We start from the raw sequence: 19,452 nt of genomic DNA, 5'->3' as shown, positions 1-19,452 counted from the left end.
GGTGAATGTTTAGCTTCAGATCCCACCTGAACTTTAATGCTGGCAGCTTCATTCTCTTCTCAGAATTTGTTTCCGCATCTTTAGCAGGAGATGCCACTCGGGCAGTGCAGAAAATACTAATGGACTGACACTTGTCCGTCACTGATACCCCTTTGTGTTGTCTGGTGTAAACTGTAGGGACCTAGTACAGTGCTTAGTGGCGTTTTTAGAAAAGTAACTGCTGTTCAAATGAGTGGTCAGGGTTTTCTTTTAAAAAGAACATTTCGTTAGCAGTCTGACATCATTACGAGATCACCTCACATAGGAAAAATTTACAGAACCTGTTTGTCCCTCATGTATTGCGGTTTATATGAAATCAGCATATCACATCTGCAGTTACTTTCCTTAGAATACTTTTTGGGGAAGGGTTTAATAGACCGGCAAGGAATATGGGCCCAGCAGGCAGTTCCCCAGCTAACCCTGAGACATTATAGCACTCCCACAACCCATATATTCTTAGGATAGTGCTGCATGCATTCTGTAAGCTGCATGCATTCCCTTCCTGACCTGAGATCTTAACCAGTTTTTAGATGATGTTTTTTATCTGAAGAAAGAAAATCCCTATTCGGGTCACTTGTTGGGCTGTGTGTTGTTTTCACATTCAGTTATTGCTTGCTATATTGCTTTTCTGCCTTGTGGGAGCTGAGCCAGCTTCCTTTCTGATTCAGAGAACTCCTTCCAGCAACAAGATTCTGACTCATTCCTGCTTGGCTTCCAGAGACCATTTTGCTGCTAACTTTAGGCTCTTCATCTTTGCTAGTCAACTTTTAGTAGCTTGGCATCTTTGGAAAAATGGTGCATGGCTTTGTGGGCAGGAGATCCAGTTCTGTTAACTTCTGTATCTCTTGGCAAGTAAAGGAAGAGGCAGTAGTTTTCCTTTCATCTTCCAAACTGGCAGTTTCTCATAACTCAGTATTCTACCATCATAATCAGTAAAGAATTTACATCCAAATGTACATTGGAATTATCCACTTGTGGGGAAAAGTCTGTCATTATTCCAAACCACTTGCCATCTGCCATGCAGAATACTAATAGGGATGATTGGTTATTGCGTTTGCAGGTTCAGTAGGACAGGGATCATTTAATTTTGTATCGTTTTGTACAGTATTTTGCATATTGTGACCCTCCTCCTCCCCCAAAGACCCACAGCCCACCAGTAAAACCCCAGTGCCTCCAGCTTATGGGGTGCTAAGGAAGCCTGTTAAATTGGATTGAAACTGCACTTGGCAAAGCACAATGAAGTATAAATTGAAGTCTTTAAGGGTGACCCATTGGTCAAATGTGAAATGACTGCTTGTGCATGAGGATAAACTGTGTAGAGGGATGGGAGAGTTTGTGATATGTTGGAGTAAGTGAGAAAGCTGGACCCAGCATTGAAGGGGTCACGCAACCTCTTTGCATCAATTTCACCACTGAAATGGAGAGATTGCTCCTGGATTTCCAAAATTAGAAGTTGTTACAGAGAACTGCTAAATACTAGTTACTTTCCACTTCATTCTACATGTTTCAGAGTTTGGGGTTTTTGGATTTTTTTTTTGTTTGTTTGAAGAAAATGTGGTTGGGGCAGGCTGTTTTCACTGAGTGCACTACAGTGACACAACACATTGCTGACACTTGAGATTTGGGCATTCATGTTAACTTTTGTTCTCAGTGATAGAATGTAATTGCTTACACTGGAGAAGATTTCAGAACAGCTTCTGCATATCTGTGATCAGAAGGAAGGGAGGTATCTGTCCTGGAAAGGACAACGGTGCACTGAGTGCACAAATTGCAGTGGGGAATTGTGGGGCAGCTTCAAACAAGTTGTCAAAAAAGGAATGGAGATTGCAAAGTATTCAAGTACAGACAAATTTTGTAGGATCAGAGTCATATACAAACTCATAGTACTTTAGAAATATGCATTCATTAGGCACTTCCATGGACAAGGTAGGGAAAAAGAATCAGGTGACCTGTCATTGAAATGCAGCTGTCAAGGGGGAGGAAGAGAGAGGGGAAATATTGCAGCTGTGCAGTTGTGTGCTGCAGACAGACAATGTGACGAGGGGTATGGGAAGGATTTAGAAAGACAGGAATACAACTGCTTCAGCTGAGATTTGGAGGTAGTGCCTCTACTCTCATGAAAATAGTCACAAGGTTTCACCTTTTCTTTTAGTACATCCCCTCTTGCTCTATACAATATGTTACTTCTACAAACCTTGTATTCCATCCAGATCAGTGGCAAAGCCTGATGAGCAGTGTTTTGGATACATGAGACTGATCAGAAATATTTCCTTCCTGATCACATTAGTTTATCCTCATGAGGCATGCAGTTTATTTACACTGTGCTAGGTTATGTAGCTTAAATATTACTGAATTTTTAGTAGACATTTGGATAATCTATTAAGCTTCTTCCACCTCTTATTTCTCTTGCCAAACAGCTGAAACACAACTCTTCCCTCTTTCATTGAAGCCACGTTATCAAGTTGCTGTGCAGGATCCGGGAATCTCATAGGTTGTAGTGAGGCCCGCTTTGTGATAGTGCAGCATCCTGCATCCTATGCTGAAAGTTAGCTTTCCTGGCTGTTTGTTCTGTGCTGATGAATTTGTTATATGTGAATGAAATGCTTCAATTGTGATTAATTTTCTGCTGTAAATGTCAAGGATGCAATAATGAGAGAGGATGGAACCTTTCTATGTGCTGTGTATTGCATCTGTCTGGAGTTATTTTTCCGACATGTTAAAGAGGACCCAACTGCCACCCAAGGGAGAATGCAGTTTTACAGGTCAGTTAACCACTTATCAGTTTTTATATATGTACAGTACAGCATGGCAGCACACCACATTTATGTGACCAAAGCATCACTGAGCTTAGTCTGAAATGCATGTAATGTACCCTAGATACATAAACATGCTAACCAACTGTATGACACGTCTCTGATTTCCTCCTGACATGCAGAAGCTGCTTCTGTGTGCCCTGGGTTTTGCTCGCAGTGCTCCCCGTGCTACTCATTGCTGACCTCTGAGGCTGTCTGCACTGTAGTGACGGTGGTGACTAACGTGGTTTGCTCGAGTTAGCTCAGACACTGGCCTTAGTCAAATAGTGCAGCAGAAACCAGCTAATCCAGTTGTTGGATTTTGCAGCCCATGCGGAATTCCAGGTTATTGCTTCATTTAGGTTGCTGCTTGCAGCTGTGTACTGGAGCTAGCTACTCTGAAGTTGGCTTATATGAGGGGCCCTGCATGTCTTTGTTTTTCACTTTCTCAGCAGAGATATTGAAATATTTAGGTTTAGATACCATCAGTCTCTAACTTGAGTTTTTCGCAGCTTGAATGGTTTCCCAGAGTAAAAGGTAAAGAGAGGATCTTGTTCTTAACTCCATCTGGAATTGCTGCTCTACCCGGTAAAGCCAAGTGATGGTGTGGTACTCACTGGGGAGTTACTGATTTGGCACTAGTCTAAAGAGCTGCCAAGTCCTAACGCATTAAAGTTGTATCTCCACTTGGCTAGTCTGATTTTTTCAGCTTGGTGGAAGGACTAGCAAATACATACATATCTTCCAGCTTTCCCTTGCATTCCAATACTGACTCCATAATTCTTCCAAAAAGAGAGCCTGTCAGCATCAACTAGCTAGTAGCCATTGTGCTGTGTTTGAAACCTTCTGTTTATGGGGTCTTGTATCCTGATGATACTGCCTTAATCGCTTCTTGCAGTAAGTTTGCGTGTTTGTCTTTGGAAGCTGTGTTGCTTCTTGAGTAATTGATGGATGTTTAGACCAGCACTCTTCCTACTATCATGGAACTTATGATAGAAATTCTCAAAGAACCTTTCTTTAACCTCCCAGATGCTTAGCACTTCTTCATGGGGTTTATATCCATGTAGAAATGAATTTGCCAAGACAAATGAATGCAGTTATTGACTGGAGCAGCTGTTACCTGCTGCTATTGAACAGTTAGGAGAGGGTTAAGAAGAAAACCTCTTCTGAGCCACTAGATTGGCCCTGACTAAGATGAATGTCTAATTCACTCCCAGCGTCCTTACTGCTGCCAGTAATAAAAAGCCTGCTTCACATATTCACCCCACTGCAGACGTTTCTCTTAAATTAAATATCAAGAGGACATATACTAGCACGATTCCACGCCAAGCCAATATTATCAGATTGATGTCAGTAGTGATAATAGAAGAAGGATAAGTTGATGAGATTTCATTTATTAAATAAAGTAAAGGGAATACGCAGTGATAGAGAGGATTTGGTAACTCTCGGTGTATCAAAATGCAGGAAGATCGTGCTCGTTCTGTCTTACCTCAAGGGAGAGCAGAGAGAAGGATGCCCTTTGTTTCATTTTAAGAAAACCTCTCCATTCTTTTCCAGACAAAGATCTGATTTAGATCCCTCCATAGGAGGGGGAGAGGAAGATCTGAAATCATGGATTTGATGTGTATGCAGCCTTCCTTCCCATTGAACAGTGATGAGGCAAAGGGTTCTTTCCCCATTATGATGGGGAGGCACTGCTAATGAGTTTTATTTCTAGATTCATCCTTTCCTTTTTCCCACCTTTCATCTTTTCTCCTTTCCTCTTCCTTTAAACAGATGAGAGGGGGTGTTATTGGTTTAATCATTCATATTCTGTATGTCCTGCATTTATTTCCAAGGTATTGTCAGAGCTCATCTCCCATACTTCCCTGTCCGCAGGTATTGTCCTAGCTGCTCCCGGCCCAGCCTTTCTCTCTTGCCTTTTTCCTAGCTGCTATAAATGAGCCTCTTACATCTGTTTCAATAATAGTGGTAGCAATCACAACACGTTTTATTTTAGACAGAGGCTAATTGTTTCCCTTATTTGATGGTGGCATATTATGCTTAAAACTGTGACCCATTTTAGGAGAAAGGTCAAAGCACACTAGTCTTCTCTTTATGTATTCAAACCTCATCCCTGCTCCACAATTTTCCTTCCCCCTTATTGTTTAAGAAATAGTAATAAAAACCCTCATGCAGTGAGATGTTTACCAAGAGCAGTGTAGTGGAGTGTCCAGAAGATTAATTTTTCTAAAGGCTAGTTAGTGCCAACAGCCTTGAACTGGGCTGTGGTTGAAGGGAGATGGTTGACAAAGGTCCACCTCCTTTGGAAGTCAATGTGCCATTGCTCTCAACAGAGATGTTTGTAGTTAGACACTGCTGGTCTCCAGCATGTTTTTTTTTTTCTGTTTAATTCCTTTTCCTTTCAGATAGGTACAAGTAAAGCCAGACAACTGTAAGATGTATATGGGGTTGTAGCTCCCACTTGTGTGGAAATGTTGCAACCTGAAGTTAGGAGACTTAATGTGAGCAGGAGAGTGGCATCCCTTTGGGTCAGATAGGAGAGGAGTAGTGATTGCAGTGCTGGGAGGAAAGCTCTTCGAGCAATTGCTCACCAAAGCAGTTCAGATACCCCTTTTCAGCCCAGATGCATACCAGAACTAGTCTGCTGGATGTGGGTGACTTCTGTACTCTCAGACTCTGCAGGATGCACTTCCTCGGGGTGAGCTCACATTTACTTCTTGTCCCTTCATTTCATAGATCACACTGCATGGTGGGGTACAGTGACAGTTATCTCCTGAGCAGCACTAGCTTCCTGCTCCAGAGTGAAATGTCATTCTCAGTGGGATTTAACTGGCTCTCTTGAATTTCCAGTTCACTTGTGAATGCACTAATGTATTGGTTTGTGTAATTTGTATTGATAATCACCTTAACCAACTTTGCATTATGTTGATTAGTTTCTCTAAATCTGTTTTGAGAAGCTGGTGCAATTGATGCATAACCACAGTTTGAGATTTTATTTTGAAGAAATAAAGGGGAATGTTATTGTTATGGTTCTGGGTACCTGGTACCCAATAAAACCTCTCTGTGTTGTGGGAAGTGGCATGTAGGAACCCTGATTTAGGTACTCGCTGGGCAACGCTTACCGTTCTGTGCTGGATGATCCCTTGCCTCTGGTAGGCTTTAGGCAGCAACACTTGCTCTGTGGCTTTTAAATAGTCCTCTGCGCTGTGGGCTGAGCACCAAGATGTTGTCTAACGAAGAGGGCCACGGACTTTGCACTACTGTCTAAGCCCACCGACGGGTCCTAGCTTTATATTTACTCTAGGCAATAAACACTGATGCCATAGAAAGGACAGTAAAGGAACAGACAAAAAAGGCACAATTTCTATAGCTCTCCATGCCAACAATGGCAACCTCAAGCATTCTTCTAAATATTTGTGAGATGTTTGTACCATATTGTTCAGTTCAGATGAATACAGTCTGTTTTGTGGCATGCTGTACCTTTTTGCTTTTCCAGCTCTCTGCATGAAAATGACAAAATGCCCTTCAGTTTAACATGGCTGAGTTTTTTAAAAACCTAATTTTAAAAGTCTTAACTTCTTCAATGAATTGAGGGATTTGGTGGTATTTCCTGACCTGGTATTGTTTGGTATAGTTTCCACCGTCTCGCTGATTTGATTAGAGTGATATTAAAGTTAGTGACAAAGCAAAATGCCAACATTATGAGTTTCTGAAGCTCTCCCTGGGTTCTTTTCTATTCCAAAATTTGAAGATTTTTTTTAGAATATGGATTTTTAGAGGCTTTAAAGGTGATTTGCTATAGAACATAGAAATTAGAAATGCACACTAGCCTCTAGGGAATGTGCATGGAATAAGTTTCTTCTAAAAGCTGTAAGATTAGTGAAAAGGTAGAAAAAGAAGTCTCTCTGGTATCTTTGGTAGTTTCTGATCCAGGCCTCAGTGTTTTAGAGTGTGACTGTCATACTGATAAATTCTTAGTCTGTCCATGTATGTTTGCAGTAGGACTGAGGACTGAAGAAGTAAAATTTGGAGTATGTCTCAACTGAATTATTTTGAGGGAGCAACCAGGTTGCTGATATGGAAGGGACGGAGTTTTGCTTCTTTTGTTTTTTGGCCCTTCCACTTGCTTTCCTGAGCATCTTACAAAAACAAGCATGATTTGGAAACCCATATCTGAGCTCTCTAAAAGCTTTTAGAAGATCTTGGTTTAAGATTTCATGTTTCTTAGAAATCTGTTCCACCTGAGAGAATGAGACATGCCCAGGATCAGGTCATGTTTTCTTCCTGCCTGGTTATTGAAGCTCTGTTGCTGAATTGAGTGCCTGTTGTTATTATGTGGAAATGAATACATCATAGCATGGCATTAATGCCTGCCTGTAGCATCGAGTGCTTTGGAAGGAAGAGGTGTGTTTGATATTTGGGCACAGATCTCTCTAAGCATATTGGGGCAGAAAATGCAAGGAATTAAATGGATTTATGGTTTAGGAGGCAGCATCTGAGGATTGCTACACCTAAGCATATGTTCTCTTGTTCTCTGGTAAAACAGCCATGGCAATTGTGCTGCAAATTCCTGCAATTTGTGTCTGCCTGTCTGCAGCTGATGACACTGTCATTACTGTGTTTGTGGCATTGTTGCTGTTATTGTTTTACAATGACCTTCCCCTTTATTGGTACTGTTGTTGATGATATGCCATATGTACACATGCACATTAGAGTATAAGAACATCATCCCTAATTGTTCTTGGGTAGCTGTCAATGCCACTTATGGGGTACGAGTACTAATTGCTTCAGAAATACAAAGAAAAAGATACCTGGTCTTGCTGCTATTCTGTTTTTCCTAGTCACTAGGAGAATTGCAGTGCTTCCAACCATGTTGGATTTTTTTGAACTGTTTAAATAGATGAAAATTCAGTAGATTGAGGCGGCTTATTCAACAAGTCTGTTCAGTTCCTTGTCAGACTGTTACAGATCTAGCACAGGCTCAGCCAGGATTCCTGAGTTCTGCCAGAGGTTTCCAATGTGAGTTGGGGAAATCATTGAACCTCTTGGAACTGATTCTTCCCTCTGCCCCCCTGACTGCAGAGGAGAGATCATGTTTTATATAAGGGTTAAACAGCCTTCCACACCAACCGAGAAAGAAAGTGTTCCTTCTTTCTGCTAAATACTCTGGATTTTTCAATTGAAAGACACTGTTGGTTGTTTGACCCACTTTGGTGATTGCTGCTCCCACCAGTTTCTCTGTTTTTCAGGGCTAGGTGACTCCCGCACAAGATTAGTATGTGTGTCACTGGTAAAATGGTAGTAAGTGGGTGAAAACTCCTCTTCACATATCTTTCTGTGCTTGTTTTCCCTGCAGGAGGAGGAACACTGATCCTGTCTGTGCTAGCCTGCAGTCTGAAATTCTGAAGTGCTACCAAGAAAATAAACGTGAAGTGCTCAAATGCTCGGAGCTGGCTAAGCAATATCAGCGCTGTGTTAGCGCAGCTCAGAAGGTAACAAAAGCTTCCCTGTCGTACTTGCTGGATTTGCTGTCTTGTTTTGCATGGTGTTTTCTTCTGGGAAGTGTTTGAGAGCTGTGGTATCTGTTAGTCAAATTGCAGTGTTCATAGGAGACAATTTTCCTTTGGGATCCACTTTCCCACATTCATTCCATGTTTCCCAGTCACGCTGTGGTATGTCCCAGCCTCACTCCCGCCAGTGGGTCCTGTTACACTGAGCTGCCACCAAAACAGTAACACCGATGCTCCTAGGTTTCAAAACCAACCACAATAAATTTTCCCAAGTTTTGCCTTCTTGGATGCTGTATTTTCCAAATGGTAGGCAAATCCATTTTGCCAGTGTTGGCAGCATTTTGAACAGGCTCTAAACATCCTCCCGTTATGGGACTTCACAGTTGGAGGTCTGGCTTCGTTTCGTTGCTGCATGAGGAAGGGTTTTTTTACAGGGCAAAGCTGCTGCCTGTTAAGAAAATTGCACACTTCTAAAACCTGTTCATTTTTGTGTGGGGGACCAGAAAGCCTTATGACTCTTCCTTCTGAGATACAGAGCCCTAGTAGATTCTGTTGATGCCTTAGGACAGTAGCTGCTCAGTACCTTGGAAGAATTTCTGGCTATCAAAGCAAGTGAAGGAGAAGGGAAGAATGAAGTATTTGGACCTTACAAGTAGGATATGGTCTTGGGAAAAGTGAGTGGTATGGCATAAGCTGCTGCTTGGAACGTGTGGACTGTAAAGGATGCTATTCCCCACATGAAAATTCAGTGGGTCAGGTGTCCCTCAAGGACAGGCTTTTCTTTTTTTGTTGGTGGGGGGGTGGGGTGGGAGTGGCTGGGGGACAGAAAATTCTCCAAAAGGTGCTGAGACTATAGTAAGGTGGATTTGGGGAAAAGGATGGAGCCTCCTGGGAATAGAAAACTGAGGCTCCTCTCATGGTATTGCTAATGCAAAGGGTGGGGAGAGATGGAGATTTCATAGAAGCAGTCTTTCTCTGTCGCATTAGCATTGTGAGGGGAAGCTGTATGCCTGATTTAAGTATAACATGAAACAAGCTGCCAGCCGGCTCCCAGAAGCCGCCCGACAGAAGGAGATGGGAAAATTGTCAGGATATATTAGACCAAATGTTGTTGCTAGTCCTAGTGGAATTTTTTTCCTTCCTGTTTACAAAGAAGGTCTTTGTATGTCTGCAAATCAGCAAGGTTAAAGCTGCCAGGGAAAGGGCTTTTCTCTGATATCTTTAAAGTCCCCAGCTCCCAAAACGTGTGGCTTCTTTTTCTTTCTCAGCTTTAAAGTAAAGCAGTGCCTGTGCTGCCGCTGCACAATCCATGCCCTCTGTTGCTGTGTGTGGAGCATTGGCGCACCTATTGCCAGCCTCTGTTACCTGATGCTTCCTCCTTGCCTCCTGTAAATCAGGCTTGTAGCCTTTTCTGTGGAGTATATCTTTAGCAAATGCATTTACCAATACATCTTTATTGCATGCAGTGCAGGCGGAATGTGATTACCAAAGAAGACAGATTGCATTAAACTTCAGCATATTTGCAAGCTGCGGCTCCAACCCGCCTGAGAAAGGGGCTGGGATGCTGCCAGCCCTGAGCCCCCAGCCTGACATTATTAAAGAGTAAATAGGAAGCTAAATGACTGGTAACAGCAGAGGGCAGTGAAAGATCCTATTAACTTGGGTCTTTTTTGGATTTGTGTGGTGCTGGGTTTTTTTGGTAGATTTTCTTTATAAACCAAAAACCAGGGGTTGTCTTCATTCCCAGAGTGTTCAGTGAACTTCAGAAATTTTTCCCCACTATTACAGAAACTTCCTGAAAGAAGCAATGCGTAGGACATTGATTTGCCCTGGATGATGACAGTGTGACAGAAAGTATCTTTGCTATGTTATAAGAAGGAGTTGAGAGAGGCTAAGGAACAGGTAACTGAGCCCCACAGTAGGTATAGGTGCTAGAGGGTTCTGCAAGTATGAATTCAGATAAAACTCGTGTAAGGCAGTACACCTTCTGTAGTTTCCTTTGTCCCAGAACAGCTCAAGCCCTGACAGTTTGCCTCGCTCTTCTTACTGAGTCCTCTGACTCCTGAGATATATGTAGCGATCACAAGCTGTTGTGTTTTTTCATGAAGCATTAAAACTCCCTCCTCCCTTCCCCTTTTAAGCTGTTATTTTTCTTTAAGTTTAAATTAGCATCTTCTACCAAATGGTATTGTCTCACGCATTCCTCATTCAGGAAATTCAGGTTGGAGGAATGTGGGAAAGAGAGGCCAGAATCTCTTGATTTCTTGGGTGGTTTTTTCCTTTTTTTTTTTTTAAACACAATTTGTTTTCCAGTACAGGAGCTTGTAATCAAAGCTGGATGTGTGACTTCAGCTCACTTGCACACTGGTGATTTGTTCTTCTGCTTTTTACTAAAGATTTTATAAGGCTTGGTGACTATTCTTTAATGAAGCATCTGGTTCTCTGCAAGTTCCTTTTGATGGCTGGTAAAAATGTCTCCAGGGCATGGTATACATTAGACTCGGAGAAAGCAAGCTCTAGATTTCTAAACTGAGAATTACAACTTACAGTGGATGAGGATAATTCTTCGCATCTTCCCCCTTACTGTGCTGGTTAGAGACTATTCCTTTGGGCACCCGTTTCCCTTTGCTTATTGCTGTGCACATCTCTGAGCCGGGAGCTGAGATGCACCCTCAGTTACTTCTGCCCCACGGACAAATATATCAGGCAATCATTTAATGAGTTTTGAAATGTATTTACTACTCATTTCCTGTACAGGCCCTCTTACTGGAACAGGTTACTTTATTGTAGTGCATGGTAGGGATATAAATGACATTACCTGTTTTGTATGTTTTCTGGCCGTCAGGACTTCTTTTTAGTCAAGGGAGAGAGATAGGCACTGCTAGAGGATGGCACATCTGCTCCTGAAACAGTCATCTGAAACAGGTGGCCTGAATTGCCATCCACAAGTGAGTATTTCTCTCTGCCACTTGGGAGGCACACCCAGACCATGAACTCCAAACTTAATGCCTGTAGTGTGATGTTCACAGAGTTATGGGAGCCCTGCCTAACCTGCTTGCTGACTTTGCCATTTATACTATCCTGAATATTAAGTTTTGGCTGTGTCGCCATTGGCTTGCTGCAGTGACATCAGCCCACTTAGGCTCCAGGTTGCTTGCTGCGTCCTGTGCTTTGCTTGTGTGGAAGCTCTCTGACTTCGGAGTATGTTAGTGTTCCCTGTTTAATTTTGGAGTTTTTTGGTTTGTTTGGTTTTTTGTTTGTTTTTTTTTTTTCTGGTGGTCTGTTTTCATGGATCTGCAGAACTTCAGCTACAGCATAGAAATCACTGGTTTTAAATCTAATAAAAGCTGGGATAATGGGACAGCTGTGGGAGGGGCAGTTCCCATTGTGTCTTTTAAAATTGCCTGTAGTTTATTGACCACAAGTTTCGCCAAGAGCTGCTGCTGCCGTTAGATAATGAGAATTGAAAATTGCTGCTGCTGTTTCCCCAAGGTTTTGTCTCATGCCAATGAGAAGAGGGTGTGGAAGGAAAAGGAGAGTGGGCAGTGGAAATCTGCGTAATTTCTTACTTTGTGTCCAGATGGAAGGGAAAAACAATTTTTTTTTTTTTTAAATTTTAAAGTCTGATCCTATTACTGAATTGCTTCCCTCCCCTTGCAAATATGCACTCAGGTGCAAGCTTTTCAGAATATTATGTGACCCATTCTGCTTCCCTTACATCCTGTTCGCACCAGTAGGCAAATTGGAATTTCCATCGAATTTCAGTTGGCTAATTTGTTACGTAATTGGTGCTTATACCAGGGAATCTCCTACCAGCTGCCACTTGAAAAATGCGGCCTCTGGTGACCATATATTAACGTGATTTGAGATTTCAAACAGAACTTGCTTCTTGCGACTGTGTGCAGAAAAAAGCCTGTTAGTGAAGAGCATGTATCCCTTTCTTTCCAAGTGTTTTCTTGCTGTCTCTAGGTGCCTGTCTTTCACAGAAGGACCAAGGTGAAATTTTGTGCTCTAGCTCCTGGCCAAACCAAGCTATAAAGAGCTGCATACTCGACACATGTATTCCCTTGTCAATAGGAGCTGTATACATTGAGCTAGGAGCCATTCATAATTCTGTGCTTTTTCTCCCTATTCTGCGTCCAGCTTCTCACGAGTCTGCTGTTTATAACAGACAAAGGTAAACCTACTTCTATCAAGGCTTAAGGGCTTGTCTACATAAGGAAATTACAATGCAATAAACTGGTGAGTGAGTTTATGGTACAGCAACTTCTCTGTATGTGAACATTCTTGCTTTGTAATGGAATTGCAGGGAAAATTCACACTCGTTTACTGTGAGTCACTCTGCTATGCAAACAAGCCCTTGCAAAACACTGATTGACCAGATTCCAGTGGAGGTAGACTTTTAACATAACCTTCAGTCGACTGCATTCTTCTTTGCCCTTGACTGTAATAAAAAGGAATGTGGTCAATTTACGGTTCCTACTTTTCCGAGTGATCCCTGTAAAAGCCCAGTTCCTGTTTGGCACACACAGCAAAGCACTGCAACTGTGCTTGAAGTTTGTCTCTAATCTGTGGCCAGCGACCTAGATTGCTGAGAAGATGCCGCAGGTAGTCATGCAGTGTCCCATCCTGATGGAATGGTTTTGCTTACGCATTTTCGGTCCTGCTGAAGTGTGGCCTGCTGGGAGCTGTTGTTTCTGCAACCTGAATCTCTCTCTGCTTAAGAGAAACAGCATCAGGATGCATGGGATGCCATGGGCTGTACCACAGGTATCTCTGATCATTCTGGATCATCAGGCTTTTGTTAAAGAGATGTTTCCATTCTGATGGATTGCAGAATGCTTTATAGACTGTTTATGTACTTACTGGAGTAGAGAGTAGCAGTGTGCTGTGACTAGAGGAAGAAAGTTTTGGCCAGGTATAGTGAGGTCCATATCTGTATTTGAGAAGTGCCAGGATTTCTCCTCCCCCAGGATTCTGCAGAGGTGGATCTTAGCTGTTGAAGTCTTATTGAGGAGATATAAATATATCACATGGTATGGTACTTGAAATGCAATATATCTAACTTGGAAGACTCTAGGGTTGTTTCAGCTTTCTGAAATTCAGCTTTGTCATTTCAGATAAATCTGTTGGAGAATGGTACACCCAGCCATCCTCAGCCAGGTGTATGCTTGTCCTCCCTTCCGTTGGTCAGTCCTTGCTCAAAGCAAACATAAAGCGTTTTTCTTCCCTTCTCTGTAAAGTCGATTGTCTTTTTTAAATCTTTCTCTCTTCCAACCTTTTTTTGTGCAAATGCTGTGGTGGTAACACTATCAGAGGAGTTTATGACTTAATAAATGTCCCCCACAAGGGAGCCGGTAGAGAGGCCACAAGCTGCAGGCAGCTGCTGTTTGTTTAGTCGTGAACATAAAGGAGAGCAGCAGTGGATTAACTGTACCCAAGCATACCCTGACCTGTTCTTTGCAAAGGTGAAAAGGATCCATGTTTTGCTTCTAATTGTAAAGGATGGAAACAGTTATTGTTTTCATTTTTAGGGCAGCAGTTCTTGGTTCTGGCAAGTCTTGAGTCCACACACACCACTTCATATCCTCAAGAGTTCATCAGTGTATGAACTGAAAATATAGAGCTGCCTGAAAGGACATAAACCATCTTATTATATGAGGCATGTCCCAGAGTAAAATGCTGGCCTACTTAAAATGGAAATGGCTGCTGCCTATACTTGATATTTACGAAACTGAAGGCGTAAGTTCATTATTTGCTCTGTGTCTCAGCACTTAATGAAGCCCTGATGTTCCCCACAGCCTGGCATGTCGTCGGCACTTACTTAGCCCACGTGAACAAGTACCTCCCTTCTGTTTGCAGTCCATGTAGAGCCCAAATATGGCACCTCCTGGAGTTCGTAATTTTTAAAGAAAACGAGCATAAATAAGCTTAAAACTTTTCTGCTCACTTGGCTGTGCTTCCAGGCTCCTCTTCCAGAGATACTTAGTCCCTACCCTGCATCATCTTTTCCTCTCAAGTTCTTATATCTGCTGCCTGCTTTGGAAGGAGGACTTCTGACCCCGTTCCTCTTAAAAACAGTCTGTTGTCTAACAGTCCAACGCAGAGTCCATGTGCATTTGTTTTTGGCTTTCTGGTTCTTGTTTGTGTTTTTGACATTGTTACAGTGAGGCAGAATCGCCGTTGGGTCTAATTTCTTGCTTGATGGTTCTGATCTCAGATATACTTACAGGTAAAGTTAATCTAAATATGCATGTTTCACAGCTGGTATTGAAGGCAACTTTGTAAAGAAAAAAGGAAAGCAGTCAGAATACCATTAAAATTTCTGAAGTTGAACTATTTGGTGTTTTGTTACTTCTAAAATGTGGTCTGTGCTACTGTTCCTGTTTTAAAACTTAGTTTGCCTGAACCTGTTTAAAAGCAGTCTAAACATTTTTCTATAATAACTTTACTGTAAGAGCTAGTCAGTCAGGAATGGGAAGTCATAGCTGACTTAATGCTGAGATGTAGTCTTTGAGTGGGTGAATCTGAAAAGGCTAATCTGAAGTTGGGTATCAAAATTTCAAGCAAAGTAGGGCCAAGCACTATCAGGAATGGAATGTGTTTCTCTGATGTATTTTTCTCTTTTAAAAAATTATTTCTCTTTTGGCTTAAATTAATGACAACTACATGGATCTACTGTATCTAACAGGTTTCCTTAATTCTGTGCTCTCTGTATGGTGTGTTAGGCAGCATTTTCCTGAGAACTGTAGCCTGTATTCAGTCAGGCTTATCTAGTATGGGAAATAGTTGCTTGGGGGAGAGACAGTGTTGTGATACATCATACTGTTTTAATGCCAGATTTTTTCACAAAAGATTTGTAGCACTGTGTTGGCAAGTTGGAAGTGGAAATTCTTACTCAGATTAATTCCGGGAGACTGATGACCAAGCAGTCTTGGACAGAAAGTAGTTGATTTCCAATTTTTAAACTATGTGTTTTGCAGCAGAAGTTAGATTGAAACAGATCCACAAAAATTGTTGTCGATAGCAACTGCTGGTTAGAAGCACAAGGTCAGTGGTCAAATGCCTTCAGATACCCAAGAAGTTCCAAAATAGCCCTGACTTCCATAACTTCTGTGCTAATGTTAGATCCATTCTCTGACAACTTGGCTATAACTTGGGAAATTATATCAGTGATGCCAAAGTCTTCATGACAAACTGGCAAACCAAAGATTTGTTATGCTCCTCGTTGGTCATAGTCTGCGCAGGATGGTTTCCTGCTACGTGCAGTTTGTAGTTTCCACACACAGTCCATCAGCTGTTTTTGTTAGCAGGTCTTGGGGCTGAATACTTTGAGGACTAATAGGATTTAAAGCCTTCACCGATCAGCTGAATGTGTCTGGGTAGGTAGCATGTAGAAGGGTTATTCTGGTGGCATTGATCCCAATCCAGTGGGAGAGTTGTTACCAAGAAAGCAAGGCTGCTCTAACTAGCCCTTCTTTGCAGTGCCAAAGAGAACTTGGGAAGTTAATGAATGATGGACGATCCCTCCTATTAGTAGCAAGCCAGTCCTATTCTGGCGCGCTATGGCATGTTGGAGGGGAAGGTTTGGGGAAGTTGCCCTGATGCTGCTTGCCTAGTGTTTGTTCTGTCCAGAGAGCCTTTGTCCAAGACTGTGGAACATTCATCTGTTGCAAAATCTGAACTTTGTGGGGAGGTTTCTTTCTGCATTCTGCCTGCATTAATTGTTTGTGGGTTTTACCTCCCTGTGACAGTCTATCTGCCCAATAGGCCTCCTTGTCTGGAGATACTTCCTAGTATATTTGTAATGATTCCAAAGTGATTTAAAGGTATGAGTCCTAGCTAGACTTTCTCAAGCTATAGTTTAACCTTTCTGGACACCAGTGCTTCAAATACAGGAACAAGACATATTGAAGACAGTGCTACAGTGATCTCAATATAGCGCTACAGTTGGCTTTGCTACTGATCTTTCATCTGTTGGCAAGAAACTTTCTTTTGGCTATAACATCTTTTTTGGTTAGAGGCCTTTAGGAGTTGGTGAAAGGCCTTTAAAGACCTCTGCATTCACAGAAGCTGTCCAGAAAGCCAACACTTGTTATAATTAGTTTGTTACCTTTGTAATGTGATGGAAGCAGGTAGTGAAGCCTTGAGTTAGGATGGTGTTGCAGCGTCTTGTGTATCTTGTTGTTTCTGAAGTTGGAGAAGCACGCTGCTCTACTGTGTTAAGCCTGACTGTGCATCCAGAAACGCAGACAAAATTACTTTGACAATGTGTTTGCTCTTTGTCCCTGCTGAATGCCTGTTTGTCCTGTATAAATGGATTTCAGGATCAGCCAACCTCCAGCTCTGAATTAGTATAACAAGGTATGGTAGGTAGGGTTTAAAGGTCATTTTGCAAGCAGCTGGTTCCCTGCCTATATTAGTGGAATGATTCTTAAAATAATGCTATTGGAAAGCTGTTGACTGAACTTTTTGAATATCTACACTGTAAAATATCAGCTCTTCTGCCTCTGTTCTTCAAGCTTTCTGCTTGCCCTCTGCCTGCTTATCTTTCTGTCATTTCTGATTACATCTACCCATCTGCCTCTGCATTCTCTCCCACTCAGTTTATCAGTCTACATCTGCTGCCTGCAAGGACTGGGTTTATTTTTCTGAGTAGATCATCTGTTGGGTCACTGAGCTGTGTAACGGAAAGCTAAGGGTTACTTGGTTCAGTCTATTAGTAAAGCATTATTACACTGTTCTTTTATTGGAGGACTGGGAGCTCTGGACAATCACCACTATATCTGCAGTGTTTTTGTGTCTTTGCAGGTACCTAGTTCCCTTCTCAGAATGAATTTAACATCGGTGAAAGAAGATAATGAGATTTTAAAAAAATTTTTAAACTCCTAAATATATTGAGGTGCACACAGTGCTCATTCCAGCTTCCTCTCTGTGCAGTGTGTCCTTCAATCCTGACCTGATCTGAGTGTTTCATATGGAAACGTAGAATGTTTTTCTTAATTTACTTGTTTCCTGGATTCCTCTTCAGGTTTGTCAGTGATGGTTATTTCAAGTGTTCTGGTGATTTATATGCTGTGGATGCTGTCTTAAAACTGAAAGGAGCACCCACTTATCCAGGTCATGCAAGCTTTTGGCAGGTGGGTGTCCTTCTGCCAGGTCTGAGATGGTACCTTCCCATTACAGTTACTTGCACTTGTACAGACTCCTGGATTTTCAAATCTCCTTTCTGTTTGTTTGAAGTTTAATTTACAATATATATCCTCAGGAAATCAGATAACTGAACAAAAAACAAGCTCAAAACTTTGTGAGATGATAGCAGCTGCAACATTTTTTTTTTTCTCCCTTCATTCAGAGCGGACTTCTCTAAAACTTTTACATTTGTCTTATTTTCTGAATGATGTTTCCTACTCATGGCTTGCAGTTGTTCTGAGTTTATCCTCTTTAGTACTGTGTGGTGCCCCAGCCCAGCTACTTAAGCAATTAAGCTTCTAAGACACACCTTTGTTTAGATGTTATATTAACAGCACCTTTTTTCTGCCCTTGAGGTTTTTCTATGTAGTGATCTCTTGACTATTTTGGAACTAGGTAAGTGATACTGGACTGAACTGAGTTGTGGGTTTTGTAGGGCTGCCTGTTAGGGGATCAGACAAGCAGTGCCCAGCTACATGGTGGGTGCCTGCACTGCTTCTGTTTAAAAGACACTCTTCTAGAAGAGGCTCTTCACTGATAGGACTGTAAGCCTTTGGATCAAAGGTTGAAACTGTAGTTGGCAAAGTGATTACATGCATGCTTCAGGATCAGAAAGAGGTTCAGAAAAGTGTAAGTAAACACATCTTTGTGGTATAAACTTCAGGAAGAACTGTGTGATTTAGAGGAGTATATTGGCATAAGATTAAAAAAAAAATCAGAAAGTTTCTAATTATCAAAGAATTTAGGTTTTTATCTTCTGGGTGAGGCAGCAGGGCAAGTAATGTACTTCGTTTCAATTATGTACTTGATAACTTTATGAAAGAAGCTCTTTGACAGAATAGGAGAATTTCTGGTTATAGATATGGTATGGAAACTTGTTGATCTCTCCAAAGGAATTAGAAAGAAGACTGAATGACTGTTTGTCCCATCTCAGTGCCATCTTAATTTCATGTCTGACACTTCTACTGATTCATTTTCATGGGCGGAAGAAGGCAGAAAATGTATACTTCTTTTGGGGCACTGGCTGCAACTAAACACAATATGCCAGTAAATTATATTGGCACTTCTAATGACCCTCTGGACTCTCTGACACGATTCAGGTGTACACCAATTGCTGAGTGTGAACACAAGAGGTTTCCTTCAGGCCTGGTCAGCAGGAACAGTTGAGAGCTTTTGTCTTCAGTAGTGCTGAAGGTGGCCTACTTAGGGTTGTCATGATTTAATAAGCTCCATAATATTTCTGGATCCAAGGATGGTGGCTGTTTAACTTCTCCTGGCACATTGAAGTTGCATTTTGTCTTTTAGTACCAAGCCTAAGTGTGTTCAGGAGTATCCTGAGGCTCAGGAAATCTTCTCAAGTCTTGTAGAAGTCGACAGCCACTGAAAAATGTATTGGACACTGCGATCCAGGTAAGATTATTCCCAGCTGTGTGTGCCTCAAGCTGACATGATGAGGGCACTGTGATAGGGCTGGAGTGCACTAGAGAAATTTTTGTGGAGAGCTTGTGCTGCACCAGTGACCACCTTATTGTTCTGCAAAAGCTACGCAGAGCCTGAAGCTTCGGTACAGACTCCAGACTGACCTTTCTGGAACAAAAGCAGGCTCATTGTTGAGGATAGACAGGGTGTAATGTTCTAATGAATTTCCCTCTTTCCAGCCTTTACCAAACATCTGAGGCACATGGGGTGCCACTTTGTTCAAGAAGAGCAAGCATTTTGAAAGCTATTAAATGTGAAAGTCATACTTTGTTCTAGCTTGTGCTGATGGGGGGTTATGTGCACGCAAAGCTATGGTATACACTTGAGACAACAGAATGCACACAAGTTCCTTACTTAATGCAATATCAAATGTATGCTGATTGGAAGATGAGCAAGAGAGATTCCAGGCTGCGTGAGGCAGTTCCTCCTAGAGCCTT

At 41.9% G+C, this 19,452-nt stretch overlaps 1 protein-coding gene across 4 annotated transcripts in view; it reads left to right on the top strand.

The window, feature by feature from the left end:
* Nucleotides 1-19,452, top strand: part of CHCHD6 (coiled-coil-helix-coiled-coil-helix domain containing 6) — a 118,248-nt gene that overhangs the window by 68,737 nt on the left and 30,059 nt on the right. For all 4 annotated transcript variants that reach the window (XM_064453754.1, XM_064453753.1, XM_064453755.1 and 1 more), the window contains one exon: nt 8,191-8,326. In XM_064453754.1, coding sequence (XP_064309824.1) covers nt 8,191-8,326 — 136 coding nt within the window. The remainder of the gene's footprint in view (nt 1-8,190; nt 8,327-19,452) is intronic.

Source organism: Phalacrocorax carbo, chromosome 6 (assembly GCF_963921805.1).
Source record: "Phalacrocorax carbo chromosome 6, bPhaCar2.1, whole genome shotgun sequence".
NCBI classification, from domain to species: Eukaryota; Metazoa; Chordata; class Aves; order Suliformes; family Phalacrocoracidae; genus Phalacrocorax; species Phalacrocorax carbo.
This window is presented reverse-complemented; position numbering and strand designations above follow the sequence as displayed.